General features: G+C 36.6%; 2 protein-coding genes and 1 long non-coding RNA gene across 3 annotated transcripts; all 3 read right to left on the bottom strand.

The window, feature by feature from the left end:
• On the bottom strand, positions 218 to 2,922 carry LOC107647991. Its single transcript, XR_001621689.2, has 3 exons — positions 2,431 to 2,922; positions 2,191 to 2,306; positions 218 to 442 (listed from the first exon to the last, which is right to left on the bottom strand). It is a non-coding gene; the product is annotated as an uncharacterized LOC107647991 (long non-coding RNA).
• Positions 4,937 to 6,600, bottom strand: LOC110263194 (acrosin-like). Its single transcript, XM_021104111.1, has 2 exons — positions 5,655 to 6,600; positions 4,937 to 5,586 (listed from the first exon to the last, which is right to left on the bottom strand). The coding sequence occupies exons 1-2, from the start codon at positions 6,583 to 6,585 to the stop codon at positions 5,036 to 5,038; spliced, it is 1,482 nt and encodes a 493-aa protein (XP_020959770.1). The 5' UTR covers positions 6,586 to 6,600; the 3' UTR covers positions 4,937 to 5,035.
• LOC107646440 lies at positions 7,622 to 9,136 on the bottom strand. Its single transcript, XM_016350622.2, has one exon. The coding sequence runs from the start codon at positions 9,134 to 9,136 to the stop codon at positions 7,622 to 7,624; it is 1,515 nt and encodes a 504-aa protein (XP_016206108.2).

Genomic DNA, 19,990 nt, shown 5'->3' with positions numbered 1-19,990 from the left:
TTATAATCTCATTTATGTGAACCAATGTTGTATATCATATTAGCACAAAATTAAAATGAATTTTGTAACATCCTAACTATTAGTACGTCATGATCGTACTAAAGATAATTATCTACTTTCCTTATTTACTATTTAATATTGAGCCTTTAGTTCGATGTCGCGTTTCAATTTTTAAGAAAATGCTTGAAAAGTTTGTTTTTATTAATTAAAAACCATATATCAAAAATCCCCGAACAATACTAATCACATAGTTATTAATAATAATAAATATCATACAACAGAATTCAAATAAAACTGAGATACAACTCCTATCCCTCTGTATAAAATAAAATCTTAAATAACAAGGACAAGAGAATTCTATGAAAGCAACTCAACACATAAACTTACCTCTAATAAGACTAATATTCGCCCGCAGCTTCACACTAAATCTTTGAGCCTGTCACTGAAAGGGTGGAAGATTTTCGGGTAAGAACAAACCACGCGTTCTCAGTAGGAAATGGGAATGCCGTAAAAATATTGAATATAATGCAAACAGTTAACTTACTCAAAAAAAACTATTTTGTTTAAACGTTTGAATATACTTTATACTCTTACTTTATATAATTAATTACCCTCTTAAAATTTTTGAATTCTAAACAAATCTCAATCGCAACTTCAGTTCTCATTCACATCAATACACAAACTAATTGCAACAAGACAAACATCATATTCACAAAGAAACAAGATAAGCAAGCACAACCAAATGCAAATGCGCAAACAAAGATGATGCATGTCTAGTCCTATCGTAGGTAATGAGCTCATTTGTCTGTTTCGACCTGCACCCGATGCAATCCGACTCGCAAGTCAGATAAGGCATTCCAGCGGCATAACCTCTGCAAGTTTCTACTCTTGCAGGCGCTGATTCTCCGGCTGAAATATGCCGAACATAACCTCTTTAAGTACTTGCAGGCGCTGATTCTCCAGCTGAAGCATGTGCTACTTTCTACTGGAAGCCATTCCATACACACGGGCACCCCGCACAATCATTCACACATAAAGCCCACGGCTTAACATTCTCACATCGGCACACTAACTAGTTACTTTCCGTCACCCTCTCGTGACCTTTTATTCATTTCATAATCACACGTGTCGTGTGCTCTTTCCTCTTTCCTTCTTTCCCTTAACAAACCGAACTCAAATCATAACTTGAAACAAAATCTATTCTCAAAAAAACTGAATGTAAAACCTTATACTTTCTTAATAAATCAAGCTGAAAATAAGATTTTCTGTAATAAACCGAAATCAAATAGTTTTCAGTAATTAAAACGTTTTCTTTGAAGCTAAGCCACTTTCTATTTTAATAAAATTCAGACCTTTCAAATCTTATGTTATTGAGTCAGACCAATAATTATTAATAAATCAAATCAATAATTTCTCAAGAATAAGCTTATAAATCAAATTTTTAAAATGAAATCACTTTTCATATATTTTTACAAAAATTGGACATTAGTTCCCCTTAAAACTGGACTTTGTCACCCTTTTCGGGTTCCCTCTTTCTCAACAAATCACCAGCCCTTTTCATCAGCAGTTATCATAACAATAGATTCTCAATAAACAACTCATCATAAACCAATTTAACGACTATCGTTCTTTTAAAAGTAAACCCGTCCAACTTCAAAAATCCATAACCATTACTCAAAAATCAGCCTCACATGATTCCAACTATTTTAGTGTTACTTATTCGTTAGCAATGTTACGATTTTATTTTAATAAAAATCAAAGGTTTAAGAAAACAATTCAATAACCAATCTTCAATCTTTTAACAATCCTCAAAATCAATTATAATTACTCATAAATCAACATTAACAACAATCTCAACCTCAACAAATAAGCAATTCAATAACCACCAATCTAGTCACCAAAAAAATTCAATAACCACCAATCTTACATAATCAATCAAAATCAGAATTTCCAGCAATTCAATCACAAGCATGATCTTAACTCAACATCAATCTTAAAAACCAAAATCAGCAGTGCCAAGCATTCTTAAAGTTATCATTCAAACATATTCCAATAAGAGATATAACCAGTCACACATTTAATCCACATCCAAAATCCATCACATATCAAGCATTCCTATATTTGCATTAATCCAGTAAACTCCTTAGGCATTCAAATTTAAAGTATTTAATTTAATAAAATATCCCCTACCTCAATTAACCGGAACTTAACTGTGACAAATTCCTTTTCCTATCTCGCAAAAGCGGTAGCCTCACACAGAACCAGCAGCAGCTACCACAGTCCCAAAAACAGCATCGACACCCATACTAGTTGCAACAGAAATTTTAGAAGTAAAGTGGCAGAACTAAAATAAGAATATAGGTGACTAGGATTAGAACAAGAACATGGTAGAGGAACAAGTTTGAAGCAGAACAAGGATAAGAGTGTTACAGTTTCAGAAATGGAGGAATCGGAACCAGAACAGCAACTCTGGTGTTCTTCTCCGGCATCAAGGACGACGGTTTGGCTTACCATCATCAGCAGCAGCGAGCTCGGATGGTGGCAGTGGCTAATCCTAGCGACGGCGACCACCCCGGTGACATCGACGGTCGAAGCTCCAACGGCGACGGAGGTAGGGCGCGGCGGCGACAGCGCGAGACAACGCCCTTTCCTCTTCTCCTCAATCGCGTCTTCTCTCTCTCGATCTTTGCTTCTCTTCTGCTCGGTCGACCCTCTCTCTCTTTGTTTCTCGGCCTTGATGGCGATGGCGGCCCCTATCCCGCCGGCGCTGTCCGTTCCCTCCTCTCCCTCTCTCGCGTTCTTCCGATTCCCCACTCCCCATCTCTGATTTCTAGCTTTTCCTTTTCTGATTTCTTATTTTTGCAGTGTTGAATGAGTGAGGGTGTAACACGCGTTTTTTGGTGGGAGTAAGGAAAGGACAGGTAACGATATACGAGAGATTAGGGGTGTACATGGGACGGACATACCGGTTTGGCTTAATTCAGATCTGACCCGAAATATAGATCGGGCTTAATTTTTAAACTCTAATTCGATCCTAAATCTAATGAAACCTACGCACCTTTGACCTTAGTGAAAATTGGGTAAAAATTGGGCCTTTAATATGTAAAAACTACCTAATCTCTAACTATTATTTTACAATTCACATAGTAAAATTCACTTAAAAAAATATAACAAGAACCAACCCTTCTCTAAAATTAAAGCATAACTATAATCAATATTAATATTGTCTAATAACACCAAATATTTAAATCAATACAAATAACACAATATTATGCATTAGTCTAAAGTCTTATACATTTTAAACATAAAACATTAACTTATAATCTTATAATAACTAATAACACAAAATATTAAGGTTTACAATATTTAAATTTCACATAAGAATAGTCATCATCCATCACTAATAACACAAAATATTAATTATATATGATGACCGGGCCACCGGGCCGAGTTCGGGTGACCCGAACTATGGCCCGGACCCGACCCAAAATAATGACCGGGTCTATTTTTGAGACCCTTACCCAACCCTAGACCCAATAAAATCCAACTAAATTAGTTCCTAAAGTGTTCGAAATCGGACCGGATCTTCAGACCGGGCGGGACCATCTACACCCTTACGCGAGATAATGGGGTATGTAAAAGTAAAACTAAGAAGCTTAATAATAAAAATGTTTAATTACTCTGTTGGTCCCTATAGTTTAGCGAATTTTTCAATTAGGTCCCTACACTTTTTTTTCCTTTCAATTGGGTCCTTGCCCCCATTTTTTTTTCAATTAGGTCCCTATTGACGGTAAACGTTACAAAAAACGTTAAGAATGAGTGATTTGACCATTATAACCCTCACTTATCCCTTACAAATGAAGGATACTCAGTAGGGATCTGAGGATCTGAGTTCTAACTCTCTTCTTCTCGCCTCTTCCTCAAACTTCTGCTCCTCTCTTTGCAACCCTTACCCTTACTATGTCAATACTCATAGATCAGAGTCAGTTATCTTCAGGAGTCTGTAGTTCCAGAACCCTCGTCAAGAAGAGACATCTTTGTTTTTGTGGTGAGGCAGTTGCTGTGATGTCTTCTTCGGCAGTAGCAAGCCATGGAAGAAGGTATGTTGGTTGTGGGAGAATGCTAAAATGCAAGTTCTTCGAGTGGATTGATGATGAAGAAGATGAGAAGAGCGGATGGTTGAAGCAAAAGGAAAGGAGGGTCCGGTGCTTTTGTGGAGATACTCTGATTCTTCGTAGTTCAAGTACATCAAAAAATCCAAACAGAAGATTCATTTCTTGCCTTAATAGGAGATGCAAGTTTTTTGAGTGGGTTGATGGGAAAGAAAAAAAGATATCTGGAGAAGATGCAGTGAACAGTTCACAGCAAGTACTTGGAAGGGTTAGAGAATTGGAGGCACAAGAAAGGAAGATAGACAGATTAAGTGTGGATCTAGAAAGATTAATTGCAAAGGTTGGAGAAGTAGATGCCTGGGTAGGAAGGTTATGTGCTGAGCTGAGTTCAGTGGAGGAGCAATTTGCTAAGATGGAAGATAGTATGAAAAAGTAATACAAGATGCTAGTTATGCTGGGCTTGATATTAGGTGTTTTGATTGTTGCAGTATTATATGTAAAGATGTAGAAAGCATGGTTGTTATGATAATGTAATAGTCTATATAAGACAATAGTGTACTGTTTAGCATGGGTTCAATGAAGTTATATGAAATGTTTAATTTTTGTAAATGAAAGGTGTTCCTTTGCTATTTAATATGCATACAAGTATGATACTGAGAAAAAAGTAGGTAAAACAAAAGATGCATTGAATTATAATAGATAGTTAGATACCATTGTTTTGTACATTATATAATGTAGGACACCTAGATAGCAACAAAATAAATGTGACACCCACTCAAAACAGTTTTCTACCAACATAACAAAAGTGGTCCACAACACATAACAACAGTGGTCCAAACAATAAAGAAACCAGAGTCACAGGTGAACACAAATCCTACATAACACAAGAGATATAAAAAAGAAACCCTAAACTCTATTCAGCCTCAATCAAGTGTAAGGTCAACATGTTCAGGCGGCTGATTTGTTGGCTTCCTAACTCCAATCTTCAGTCTTCCACTTCTTCTGACACCAAAGATTTTGGTCTTGGGCAAAGGTTGAGATGCTGGTGCAGTGGACAGTGATGCAGGTGTAGGCAAAGTGGTGGGCAGTGATGCGGGTGTGGGTAAGGTGGTAGGCTGTGATGGTGGTGCAGGCTGTGATGGTGGTGCATGGGTGTTTGTAGGCTGGGATGGGGGTGCAGGGGTGTGTGGTGGCTGGGATGTGGGTGCAGGGGTGTGTGGTGGCTGGGATGTGGGTGCAGGGGTGTTTGAAGGCCTTGGTGCTGTTGCAGTCATGGGTGCAGCCCTCCCTCTACCCCTTCCTCTGGCCATCCCTCCTGGTGCTCTTCCTCTGCCTCTCCCTTTAACCATCCTGGATCTAGCAGTTGCAGCAGCTGCAGATCCATTTGTTTCATCAGCAGCAGTAGGTTCATTAGCAGCAGAGTCAACTCCTCCAGTTCCAGTTGCAGCATCAGATCCTTGTGTGCCTTCAGGAGCTACAAGATGAAATAGCAGTTAATAATAGTTCATCAACAATTGAACAAAATAAGTTGGCAAAGAATACCTGTCACTATAGGGTTTGGACAGAGTCTCCTATTGTGTCCGTATTGGCCACAATTACTGCAGGTAACAGAAGTTCCAGATCTTCTATACTTTGTCTGTGATCTGTTTTCATCGGGTTCCCTTATCCTAACCATCCTTGGCCTTCCTGGTTTAACTCTGAAAATTGGAGGGATGATGGTATCGCATTGTATCTTTGGCCACATATTTTCTCCATTGATTAGTGATATTGACTGCCCATATGTAGCAAGGTATGCTGCCTTGCTGTAATAGTTACTACAATAATCTTCCGGGTTGTCACCCTTCTCAAAGATAGCACAGCAAGCATGGGGACACGGCATACCACACAAACCCCAGAACCTACAACTACACCTTCCAGCCATCAAATCGACCACAAACCTTTCCATGATCATCCTGTTCTTATGGTGGACTTCATACTTCAGGTCTCCTGCCCATTTAGCTTGCCACTCCATAGCTCTAACCGCGATGATATCTAGCCGTTTCTTGGGTTTTGGCAAAAGTGTACCCTCATACCTCTCTGCCTTCTTCTTTTTCTCTGCAAACCTTGTCATCAAATAGCACCTAATCCATTCAAACATTGTCAGAATTGGCTTGTCTATTGCCTCTAGGATTCTTCCATTGAATGCCTCGGAGATGTTGTTCATCAGCATGTCACTCTTGGCCAGAAATGTAAAGTGACTCTTTGTCCACAATTTTGGATCCAGAGCAAATAACTTCTCATAACAGTCTTTGTTGAGCTCCTTTAGTTGATTCATCCTTCTTTCCCATTCTTCCACATAGGTAGCTTTGGCAATAGACAGAATTAGGTCCCTTAGTACAGTACCACCCCCATATGCTTTCTTACAGTTGGCATATAAATGTCTCAGACAAAGCCTATGCTCCAGTGTTGGCAATGCCTTTTGAAAGATTTGCATCAGCCCCTGTTTTATTGATTCAGTCCAGAACACAATATACACAATATACTCAGATAAATGTTCACTAACATATCAAATATTTAACATTAATATTTAAAAGCTTAGCCATTGCATCTAAACATAGCATCACTAACATGTCAAGCTTATGTTCACAATCTTAGGCATTGCATATATGCTCATATAAATTTCAGATTTACATCTACAAACTTATTAAGTGCATATATGATTATATACATATCAGATTAATATTCACAAGCCTCCAGTTGCATATATCATCATATCAGTTGCATATATCATATCAGCTGATTTTTAAAACTTTATACATATTACATAATAAGATATTCAGTCTGATCCTGGTGTCTTTTTAAAAAAATGGATAATGTTACTTATTATTATTTCCCAATTTTTTAACCTGAAATTGACAACTAATTGATTTCATTCAAACTAATTACATTCGCTGATTCGCTATACTGAACTAATTAATAATCAAATTATATATGTGTTAATGCATATATGACTTAATGAATAGAGAATATAGAGTAATATATATACTGTATTTATAGATTAAGAATACAACTTACTATTCAATTATAAATAATGCGTAGAAAAAACTAACAGAAAAAAAAAAGGGGATCATAGTAATTATGATAGATCAAACTCTAGGCCTTTCTTTGATGTTGAACCATGTGTCTTACCAAGAAAACTCCACTCCTTCTATTCTTATTTCAGGAACAGCTTTTTCAAATTAAATATCATCACTATTCACTATGCTCGTTTTTATGTGAATAATTTAACAACTTGTATAGAGGCATTGCATATATGATCATATAAATTTTAGATTTACATCTACAAATTTCATATATCACCATAAACATAGCAGACTTATATTTACAAACTTATATTCACAAACTCATATCAGTTGCATATATCATCATAAACATGGCATTCTTATATTTAAATAAAATTAGTTGCAAAAAATTAAAGTGATACTTTTTGTTGGTCACTCATAAAAACCCATTTTCTTGATTCTCCAATGTCATTTAACAGCATCTCCAAGAACCACCCCCCAACTGTCCTTAGTCTCTGCCTCTACTGCAGCTACGGCAATGGGAAAGTAATTGTCATTTGGATCTCTGCCAACAGCAACTAGCAGCTGCTGTCCATGGTCGCCCTTCAAGTGACATCCATCTACGCCAATAATAGGTCTACACCCCACCAAGAAGCCTTTCTTGACTGCATCAAGGCACATGTACATTCTCATAAATCGGGGCTGGTGCGTAAGAGAAGGCCTATCAACCAATATGGTCAGACTAGATCCTGGATTTGCCCTAAGTATCTCTGCACAGTAATCCCTTAGTTTAGCATACTGTTGGATTGCCCGCCCATGTACCTCTTCTCTTGCCTTCCTCCTTGCCCAGTAAGCCTTACCAACACTGATATTGGCCATGTATTTGTCTTGTATAGTCTGAATAACTGTCGCAAGCTTCATCTCTTCCCCTCTACTGATGTTGTTGGCAATCTTCTTTGAGATCCAACTACTTGATGCAAGTCTTCCGCTATAGTTCCTTCCACATGTATGCTTTCCATTCAACGTCTTGATCCGGAAACAGTCAGAACCCCCCACCTTACTCGCAAAACAAACCCACTTGCACTTTCCCTTTCTTCCCTTGCAAACAACTCTACACCTCACCTTATCATTTTTTCGAAACCTAATGTCCCTACCATTCAATAGGGCATGCTCCTTAACAGCCTCTTTGAATTGACTAAGTGATTTAAATTCCAGCCCCACCTGAAATTCATACTCTCTGTTCATCTCTGCCTCATTGTACTTAGGGAACCTCCTCTTTTTTATCATATCATCAGAGTCCCCCTCATAACTATCTATGTCATCAGTCTCATATCCATCAGATAAGCCCCCAACTTGCTCATCACCCTCCCTTAAACCTTCATCACCTTCAGCTGTTCCAGCTGCTGCAGTTCTCTCATCATTTAGTGGGCCAGTAAATCCCCCAAATGCATTTGATGGTGGATCATTATCCTCCACCTCAAACCCAAACTGATCATCATGGTCACTATCATCAGCACTATCATCAAATACCTCTTCTTCAGTAGAAGGCTCTGACTCAGCATCCACTTCAACCTCTAACAACCCATCATCATCAGCACTGTCCTCACCTTCCTCTGGCACATAATCAGCATCAGTTGAAGTGATCTCAATCCCATTACTTTCTCTGGCTCCATCGACAACATATACCTCGCAATGTTTGCAGGAATTCGACACCAGTGACCTAGCCATTCTCATCGCATCCCCATCGGACTTCAACTCTCTAAGACCTGACTTTAAATCCATCCCAGGTTCCTTGTACCAGACCCTAGCGAAACCCTTATACCCTAGTTGCTTTAGCTGACTGACAATCTCTTGCAATGACCATTCATCAACCTCAAAATGTAAATCCTCCACAACCATTCCTCCTAAATACTCTAATCGTTGTCCACTGTCAATAAATTTGCCACCATGGTGGATTTCGATACTGAAATCCAAATCACCCATAACTGCATACCAAAAAAAATAATAATGCCATAAATCCCTCTTCAAACACTTTGAGAAACACAAGGAAGCTCTAATAAACAGAATGACAAACTTTCACAGGAGAAAAGAACAAAAACCCTTCAACCAGTGAAACGTTGAGCGTTGTCTTACCTAGAGGAAGAAGCAACGCCTACGACGACGGCAGTGATATCGGAGATACCAAACCCTCCCGCAATATTCTGGTGGGATTAATCTCTGCAGCTGAGCGAGTTGGGAAGCAAGGCATGCACACGAGTTTCTTCTCTAAGTTTGGGAGAAGAGACCGAACAGTTTTCAAGAGGGTAAAATGGTATTTCAGAAAAATATGAGTGAAAGAGCATTAGGGATTTCACATAAAGTTAGGGAATCTTTAACTTAGGAACGAAATATTCCGTTAAATCTAACAGTTTGGTCACGGTAGGGACCTAATTGAAAAAAAAAATTGGGGGCAGGGACCCAATTGAAAGAAAAAAAAGTGTAGGGACCTAATTGAAAAGGCGGAGCAGGCCGGTCTGCCCCGTTTATGGGGCAGGCCTAGGTGGGGGTGGGGCGGGCCAGCCCGCTTTGCCACCCCTAATGTAGCGTGTTATACTCTCATTTACGTGAACCAATGTTGTATATTATATTAGTACAAAATTAGAGTGAGTTTTATGTGATAGTATTTGTTTTCAGATATTGAGACTGAGATAGAAGGATTGAGATTAAGTATGACAAGTTCAATTGAATGATATCATTAAAAGATAACACTCGCAGTTAGATTTTTATTCGAGGTTATTTTCCTAAATTCAACAACGAATAAACTATTAAAATGAAAAAAAAATATTTAGGAGACATTAATATTTTCTCTAGGATAGTCCAAACTTTTTATTTTCTGTTTCATTTATCAGAATCACAAACATTATATACCCTACACTTATGCGCTCATACCATTATTGCAATTCATATTATTTTATGAATTTTAATGAATAAGAACATTGAGTTTATGGCTTATTATTAATGGTAACAAAAGTCTTAAAACGTGTCTTGTATTCTTAATGTTACTGTAGCGTGTTATACTCACATTTACGTGAACCAATGTTATATATCATATTAACACAAAATTAGAGTAAATTTTCTGTGATAGTACTTGTTTTTAAAGATTGAGCCTGATACTGAAGAATTGAGATTAAGTGTGATAAGTTCAATTGAATAATATCATGAAAAGATAACACTCGCAGGTAGATTTTTATTCGAGGTTGTTTTGCCTAATTTAATAACGAGTAAACTATTAAAATGATAAAAAAAATATTTAAGAGACATTATTATTTTATTTAGGATAGTCGTCCAAATTTTCTATTTTTTATTTCATTTATTAGAATAACACACATTATTTGCCCTCCACTTATACGCTCATACCATTATTGCAATTCATATTATTTTATGACTTTTAATGAATAAGAACGTTGATTTTAAGACTTATTATTAACGGTAATAAAAGCCTTAAAAATGTGCCTTAGCTTGTATTATTAATGTTACAGTAGCGTCTTATACTCTTATTTATGTGAATTGATGTTGTATATTATATTAGTACAAAATTAGAGTGAATTTTATGTGATATTATTTATTTTCATAGATTGAGACTGAGACAAAAGGATTGAGATTAAGTATGACAAGTTCAATTGAATAATATCATTAAAAGATAACACTCGCAGTTAGATTTTTATTCGAGGTTATTTTACTAAATTTAATAACAAATAAAATATTAAAATGAAAAAAAATATATTTAGGAGACATTAATATTTTGTTTAGCATAGTCCAAACTTTCTATTTTTTGTTTCATTTATTAGAATCACAAACATTATTTGCCCTACACTTATGCGCTCATACCATTATTGCAATTCATATTATTTTATGGCTTTTATTGAATAAGAACATTGATTTTATGGCTTATTATTAATGGTTATAAAAGCCTTAAAACGTGTCTTGTATTATTAATGTTACTGTAGCGTGTTATACTCACATTTATGTGAATCAATGTTGTATATCATATCGGCACAAAATTAGAGTGAATTTTCTGTGATAGTATTTATTTTTAGAAATTGAACCTGAGACGGAAGGATTGAGATTAAGTATGACAAGTTCAATTGAATAATATCATTAAAAGATAACACTCGCAGTCAGATTTTTATTCGAGGTTGTTTTACCTAATTTAATAACGAGTATACTATTAAAATGATAAAAAAAAATATATAAGAGAATTAATATTTTGTTTAGGATTGGCCAAACTTTCTATTTTTTATTTCATTTATCAGAATCACAAATATTATTTGCCCTCCAATTATGCGCTCATACTATTATTGCAATTCATATTTTTTATGGGTTTTGATGAATAAGAACATTAATTTTATGGCTTATTCTTAATGGTAATAAAAGCCTTAAAACATGTCTTGTATTCTTAATGTTACTGTAGCGTGTTATATTCTCATTTATGTGAATCAATATTGTATATCATATTAGCACAAAATTAGAGTGAATTTTCTGTTATAGTATTTATTTTTAGAGATTGAGACTGAGACTGAAGGATTGAGATTAAATATGAGAATTTCAATTGAATAATAACATTAAAAGATAACACTCGCAATTAGATTTTTCTTTCGGGGTGTTTTTACCTAATTTAATAACGAGTAAACTATTAAAATGATAAAAAAATATTTAAGAGGCATTAATATTTAGTTTAGGAGAGGCCAAACTTTCTATTTTTTATTTCATTTATTAGAATCACAAACATTATTTGCCCTCCACTTACGCGCTAATACCATTATTGCAATTTATATTATTTTATGTCTTTTAATGAATAAGAACATCAATTTTATGGCTTATTATTAATGGTAATAAAAGCCTTAAAACGTGTCTTATATTCTTAATATTATTGTAGCGTGTTATACTCTCATTTATGTGAACCGATATTGTATATCATATTAGCACAAAATTAGAGTGAATTTTCTGTGATAATATTTGTTTTTAGAGATTGAAACTGAGACTGAAGAATTGAGATTAAGTATGACAAGTTCAATTGAATAATACCATTAAAAGTTAACACTCGCAGTTAGATTTTTATTCGAGGTTGTTTTTTTTTTTGGTGACTATTCGAGGTTGTTTTACCTAATTTAATAACGATTAAACTATTAAAATGATAAAAAAAAATTAGGAGACATTAATATTTTGTTTAGGATAGTCCCAACTTTTTTTTTTCATTTATCAGAACAACACACATTATTTGCCCTCTACTTATGCGTTCATACCATTATTGCAATTCATATTATTTTATGGCTTTTAATGAATAAGAACGTTGATTTTAAGGCTTGTTATTAATGGTTTTAAAATCCTTAAAACCTGTCTTGTATTATTAATGTTACTATAGCGTGTTATACTCTCATTTATGTGAACTAAAGTTGTATATTATATTAGCACAAAATTAGAGTGAATTTTCTGTGATAGTATTTGTTTTCAGAGATTAAGATTGAGACAGAAGGATTGAGATTAAGTATGATAAGTTCAATTGAATAATATCATTAAAAGATAACACTCGCAGTTAGATTTTTATTCGAGGTTGTTTTACCTAATTTAATAATGAGTAAACTATTAAAATGAAAAAATATTTAGGAGGCATTAATATTTTGTTTAGGATAGTCCAAACTTTCTATTTTTTATTTCATTTATTAGAATCACAAATATTATTTGCCCTCCACTTATGCGCTCATACTGTTATTGCAATTCATATTATTTTATGGCTTTTGATGAATATTGAGCCTATAGCGCCCGTTTCATTGCTTGGATCCAGTTATCGGCCTCAGTGGGGTTTGAGGTTCCCCGGAAGGTCGGAGGGTGAACCTTCAGGAATGTGGCAAGCGTCATAGGGCCATCTTCATTGTTATTCCCATGGTTCCCATTGTTTATCTAATTTCCCAAAGCTTCGGCTGTTGCCTGCATAGCCGCAACCATGTTCCCAGGGCAACCATAAAGTCTACAGGGTTAGGATTATTCCCTGTCGCTTCAGGAGTAGCATTTCCTAATCTGCCTCTACCTCGCCCGCGACTGTGTCTGCGAGTCAACATCTGGTCCCTATACACCCCAAACAAGTGATATCAAGTTGATCAGTCTCAATATCGCAAGTCTAGAGTTTTAAGTTCCAAATGCATGCTCATGAACGTTTATGCCACATATATCAGTTAGATATCCTAATAGCATATAGACACATACACAGAGAATGCATAGAAGCATAGTCAGTCCGTCCCTCAGGCTCTATAGGAACGAACTACTTTGATACCAAAATGCAACACCCTACCACACAGAGCTTTAGACCTAGGATGTAAAACAGAGATGGCGAGGCGCTACGACCTCTAAACTAAAATAAATACATATAATAGCAGAAAGAATATAATAAACTAGGAGCCTTGAAAAACAAGTAAAACAACATCGCAAAATAAAAAGCGCAACGCTCAGAAAACGAGATTACTTGCGTGCTAAGAAACCTAGAGATTGTAGATGTAACTAAGTAGAAAATGGGAATGGAGGGTCAAAAGTACCGAATAACAAGCTCCTAAATCAGCCTACGAAGTTAAGGTTGGCCGGAGAATATTTACATATATATACATATCTCGAAAACCCAAAATACATAACTGAAAACTTAACTCTCCTCAACCCTCTAGGAGGGACAAAATAAACAAGTTTTTTGGAGAGAAAGCTAAGTACATATATATAAAGTTGTACATCAAAATAAACCCAAAGACTACTCCGCTTCAGAAGTCCAGACACCTAGCGAGGAGCCTCTCGACTTGCATCTGAAAACAACAACACAGTATGGCGTGAGAACCGAAGGTTCTCAACATGGTAAAGGTGCCACGCATATAATATATAAGGTCCTGGGAATGCCAGAGGCAATCCTAGAATGCCGATACTCAAATTAAAAGCCTTAAAGTATTAAACAGAAACCATAAAGGGGTGGCTTTCTAGAGATATCCAAGCCTAACATAACTTAACCTTAATCTTATTTCCTTCCGCCTTTTCTCCGAACCTCCATCTCCAATGGTATACCATACACAGTTAAACAGATAAAATCAAACACAAAAAGAGTACAAGTACTGCAGATAACAATTATACAATTAGCATAGCAAATACATTTAGGCACACTCATTTAATGCACAAACTAGTAATTCGGGTAATATGCATATGGTGCATGTCTGTCCTATGGCTGATGAGTCCCATCTGTCGGTTATTAAGCAAAACCGACAAGTTCGGTTTGCTAAACCTTTGGACTGTCCTCTGACACGCATCCCCAAGAGTCTATGCATAGCTTTTTCTCATATTATAAATTGCTCAATGGGGGTCAACCTTCCTGGGAATTTAGAGTGCCCGGTCACATCTTACGTCGCAGGGTCAACAAAGTATCGGGTCTCAACCTGGAATACATGGTGGCAAGCAACGGTACTTTATCCAGAAAAACTTGTATCTCAAATAATTTAAATGTGTAAGCCTCATACATTTCATAGTAATTATAGAAATCAATTATTCAAGCCTTAGCATCTTCAATCATTCATGCATGCATCTCCTCTTACATGATTTCATCATTTTTAACCTTTACTTCACCCTCAAGTTCCCTTAATTTACTAACTCCACCTCATTACTAAGCTTCCTAACCAAGGTTCGAACTAACACTAGGAAAATAGAGGTTTAGAAGTTTGAAATTCAATTTAAAAACTCAAAATCTAGTTTTTGCAGAAAATAGAGCCACACGTACGCGTGGACCACGCGAACGCGTGGGTATACGTTTAGGCCAAGATGCGCATGCATCCCCTGATTACGCGTACGCATTAGCGCCAGGCAGTAGCTACCATCTGCGAATGAGGGTTATGTGTACGCGAAAGTCTCATGTCACGCATACGCAGGGCCACGCGTATGTGTGGGCGTACGTTTTTCCAAAACTTTTACCAAGTCTGAAATCTGCAGATTTGCCACTTTAAATCCTAAACTTCCGACGCGCATAACTTTTTCGTTTTAAATCATTTTTCCTCCATTCTTTGAATAGCATAAATTTCACGAACCCAATTTTCATACAAAACAAGTTTGAAACCATTTGAGGGTCCGGAAGTCAAGTTATGAGTTGCTGAAGTTTGGTCAAAAACCAAATTTCACAAAAAGCTTCAAAACCTCATTTTCTTTGCAAAGCTCATTCCAACCCAATCCATCATGCCTATAATCATCAATATAATTTACCTTTAACAATATCACAACAATCTAAGCAATCCTACCATTTCTCAATTCAATAACATCTCACTTCAACCTAAACTTCACAAGTTTATCATCAAACATTAACAAACCAACTCATATTTACATCATGCCATAATCACAAGTTCTTCAAACATCATCACATCATCATTCATCATTCCAATACCAACAAAACCAAAAGAACACCACATATACTCAAACCATATCATTGTTACTAATCATCCAATACATATAATCATTCCAGCTTATCCTATGGTTCTCTAGCCTAAGTTTTCACACGACATTATATATTATACACGCGAAACCTAAACCATACCTTGGCCGATTTCAACGTATTAACCAAGGCAATCCACAAGGCAAAAGGGGAAATGCTTCAATCACCAAGATTCAACTCTAACTCCACCAAACTCTCAAATTAAGCTTCCAATGATTCCAAGGTCTCCATATCATTCATTCACACACCTAACACATATATACATACATTATACCCAACAATTCAATAACCAACATAATCCAAACAAGAAATAACTAGGGTTTAGGACTCTCACCGTGCTCACGGACTAAACGAACTAAATCCGTCAAGCTCCACAAGCTAAATTGAACCTAGAGCACTAAATCAAGCAAAATTTCAACATGGGTTCCCTTTAATTTCGAAAATTGAGGGATAGAGAGGCTGGGATTAGATTAATCTATCCCTCGATGCGATGGACGCGTGACCACAAACGGTGCGACGATCGGAGCTCGGATGAAGAAGTTATGATGGATTAAGGTGGTGGTGAGGGTTTGGAAGCTCTCCACTCCCTTGGCTGTTCAGCATGTTCCTTTGCTGAATGGGGAAGGAAATGGGCTGCCCATTTAAGTGATGGGTCCAGTTGGGCCCACGGGTCCAGTTTAGACCCGGTTCGACCGATTCAGTTTGTCCAGCCTAATTTTGGGCCAAATTCTTCGAAATTAGTGTCAAAATTTTTGTTTTAAAGAGCTCTATCCTATTTTAACATGAGATTTACATTTCTAATTTTCCTTATTAAAATTTAATTTATTGACTATTTATTTACTAAGTTTAGCGGGGTTTACAAGCAACGCACTGTATGGCTCGAGTACGGTGTCAAATGAGCAAGAGCTGCTACATCGGTGCCCGGATGTAGTGTTAAATGAGCAAGGATTCCTGTGTTTTCATGAATAGACGAGGGTAAATAAGCTAGTTCACAAAGTAAAGGGTAAAGGTCAGAGCGACAGAAGGTTGAGATTTGGGATGGAACATAGGCACTCTAACAGGAAAATCCATGGAAGTGGTGGACACCATGACAAGGAGGAAGATTAACATTATGTGCCTACAAGAAACAAAATGGGTTGGTACGAAGGCTAGGGAGTTGGATACTTCCAGTTTCAAACTTTGGTATACAGGAAAGGTGAAGAATAGGAATGGAGTTGGTATTATTGTGGATAAGCAGTGGATGTGGTGGATGTCAAGAGGGTGGAAGATCAGATTATCTCTATTAAACTTGTGGTGGATGGAGGTGCTTTTCATGTGATTAGCGCCTATGCACCGCAAGTGGGTTCGGACGAACAACACAAGATAAGGTTTTGGGAGGATCTAGAGAGTTTGGTCCAAGACATACCTTCGGGAGATAAGATTTTCTTAGGAGGAGATTTAAATAGCCATGTTGAAAGAAAAGTGACTGGGTATGAAAGTATTCATGGAGGCCATGGTTTCGAGGTGATCAATGCCGAGGGTAAAACTATTTTGGACTTTTCCTCAACCTTTGACCTTCTCATCACAAATACATGTTTTAAAAGGAGAGACGAACATCTTATAACCTATAAGAGTGGTATGATAAGCTCTCAAATCGACTTCTTCTTGTTGAGGAGAGTCAACCGAAAATTTTGCATTAATTGTAAAATTATCCCTGGAGAGAGTTTGACAACACAACATAGGATGCTTGTCATAGATTTTTGCGTTGAGCAAAAGTTGAGGAAAAGAAATCATACGATGAACCCAAGAACGAGATGATGGTGGATGAAGGGTGGGGAACAAATAAGCTTCCTAAGACGGGTAGGAGAAGAGGCAAAGTGGGATGGGAATGGAAGCGCGGAAGAGATATGGAGGAAGATGGCAGAAGTTATTAGAAGAACAGCAAAAGAAAGTTTTGGTGAATCTAAAGGAATAGGACCAAGAGACAAGGAGTCCTGGTGGTGGAATGCGAGTGTACAAGAAAAGATAAAGATAAAAAGGAAGTGCTTTAAAGAGTGGTCTTTATGCCGCAATGCAGATAATTGAGAAAAATATAAGGCGGCTATGAAAGAGACAAAAGTGGCTATAAGTTAAGCAAGAACAAAAGCAATGAGGGTCTCTACCAGTCTTTGGGCACAAAAGAAGGAGAAAAAGGTATATATAGAATCGCAAAATGCTGTGAAAGAAGAACGAGAGATTTGGATCAGGTTAAGTACATAAAAGATAAGGATGGAGAGGTGCTGGCCCAAGAGGAGAAGATTAATGAAAGGTGGAAGAGCTACTTCTACGAGTTATTTAATGAAGGACAGAAGACTCTTCCAAGCCTTGGTCGGTTATGCACAAGGGAAGAAGATCAAAATTTTTTACTACTATAGAAGGATTCGAGATTTCAAGGTAAAAGAGGCTCTAAAGCAGATGAAAAATGGCAGGACAATAGAACCTGATAATATCCCGATTGAGGTTTGGAAGGGCCTTGGAGGAAAAGGCATCAACTGGTTAACCAAGCTTTTTAATGAGATTTTAAAGTCAAAGAAGATGCCTGATGAGTGAAGAAAGAGCACATTGGTTCCTATCTACAAGAATAAGGGGGATATACAAAGTTGAAGAAACTATAGAGGGATCGAGCTCATGAGCCATACTATGAAGTTATGGGAAAATGTGATAGAACGGAGGTTGAGAAAAGAGACACAAGTAATAGAGAACCAATTCGGATTTATGCCAGGTAGATCCACCACCGAAGTGATATACCTATTAAGAAGGATGATGGAGAGATATCGTAGTAATAAAAGGGATCTATATATGGTGTTTATTGATTTGGAAAAAGCGTACGCCAGGGTGCCAAGGGATCTACATATGGTGTTTATTGGTATAGGATTACACCAGGGATCATCCTTAAGTCCATACATTTTCACATTAGTCTTGGAAGTACTCACAGAGCACATCCAAGAGCTTGTGCCATGGTGCATGCTTTTTGCCAATGATATCGTCCTTATGGGAGAGTCAATGGAAGACCTAAATAAGAAGTTGGACTTATGGAGAGAAGCTCTAAAAGTGTATGGTCTGTGCATAATCCAAAGCAAGACGGAATATATGGAATATAAGTTCGGTCTGAGAAGGGAAAATCCTAATATAGAGGTGAAGATTGAAAAAAACATCCTACGAAAAGTTAAAAGTTTTAAGTATCTTGGATGCATCATACAGGATAATGGAGAAATTAAATAGGATGTAAATCATAGAATCCAAGCAGGTTGGTCAAAATGGCGGAGTGCATCTGGTTTTATATGCGACAAAAAAGTGCCTTTAAAACTTAAAGGTAAATTCTATCGCACTACTATAAGACTGGTTATGCTTTATAGTACGGAGTGTTGGGCGGCCAAAGGGGAGCATGAACATAAGTTGAGTGTGGCAGAGATGAAGATGTTGAGATGGATGAGTTGTCATACGTGATTGGATAAAATAAGGAACGAAGATATAAGGGAGAGAGTTGGAGTAGCACCAATTATGGAAAAAGATGGTAGAATCGCGTCTCAGGTGGTTTGGACACGTGAAAAGAAGACCGACAGAACACCCAGTTAGGAGGGTGGATAAGATGGAAGATGGACAAAGGGTGAAAGGCAGAGGAAGACCTAAGAAGACCATCCATGAGGTGGTCAAACGAGATCTATATGTAAACGATCTCTCTGTAGACATAATACATGACAGAGCTCAATGACGTTGTTTGATTCATGTAGCCGACCCCACCTAGTGGAACAAGGCTTTTGTTGTTCTTGTTGTATACATAATAAATATCATATAATAATACTGATTGGTAGTATGTTTCTTAAAATTTCTTCCTAATTAGAACAAACCCAGTTTCTTCTATTTATGTTGAGGCTAAAGAGAAGAATAGAAGTAGCTAGCAAGCAAGCAAAACATGAAAATCTATTATTATTTAGTGTAAATAAAGTTCACTTTTTTTCCTTTTAATAAAATTTAGAATAAACACTTAACTCGGTCTTTATCTATTTTTATGAAGGATAAAGCAATTTCTATTAAAAAAATATTTTGATCATAAACCTTTTTATTTTGAACAATACGATTTCTCTATTAAAAATTTGCGATAATTACTCTTATGGAGATTTTACTTATATTTTATGGAAGGTTTTATTTTGTATTTTGTGGAGGTTTAAACTCCCTCCCTCCACCAAAAGTTTTTTTAACAATATGACCATAGGCCATTATTTATTGGGTAACGCTAGGGAGACAATGAAATATGTCTACAATGGCTACAATGGACCGTTTAGAAGGCCCAATTCAGTTTAATAGAGTAAATTAACCCATTAATAATCCTAATCTATTCT

This window comes from Arachis ipaensis, chromosome B06, assembly GCF_000816755.2.
Source record: "Arachis ipaensis cultivar K30076 chromosome B06, Araip1.1, whole genome shotgun sequence".
In the NCBI taxonomy this organism is placed as follows: Eukaryota; Viridiplantae; Streptophyta; class Magnoliopsida; order Fabales; family Fabaceae; genus Arachis; species Arachis ipaensis.
The sequence above is the reverse complement of the archived record's forward strand: the minus strand, read 5'-3'. Positions and strand labels throughout refer to the sequence as shown.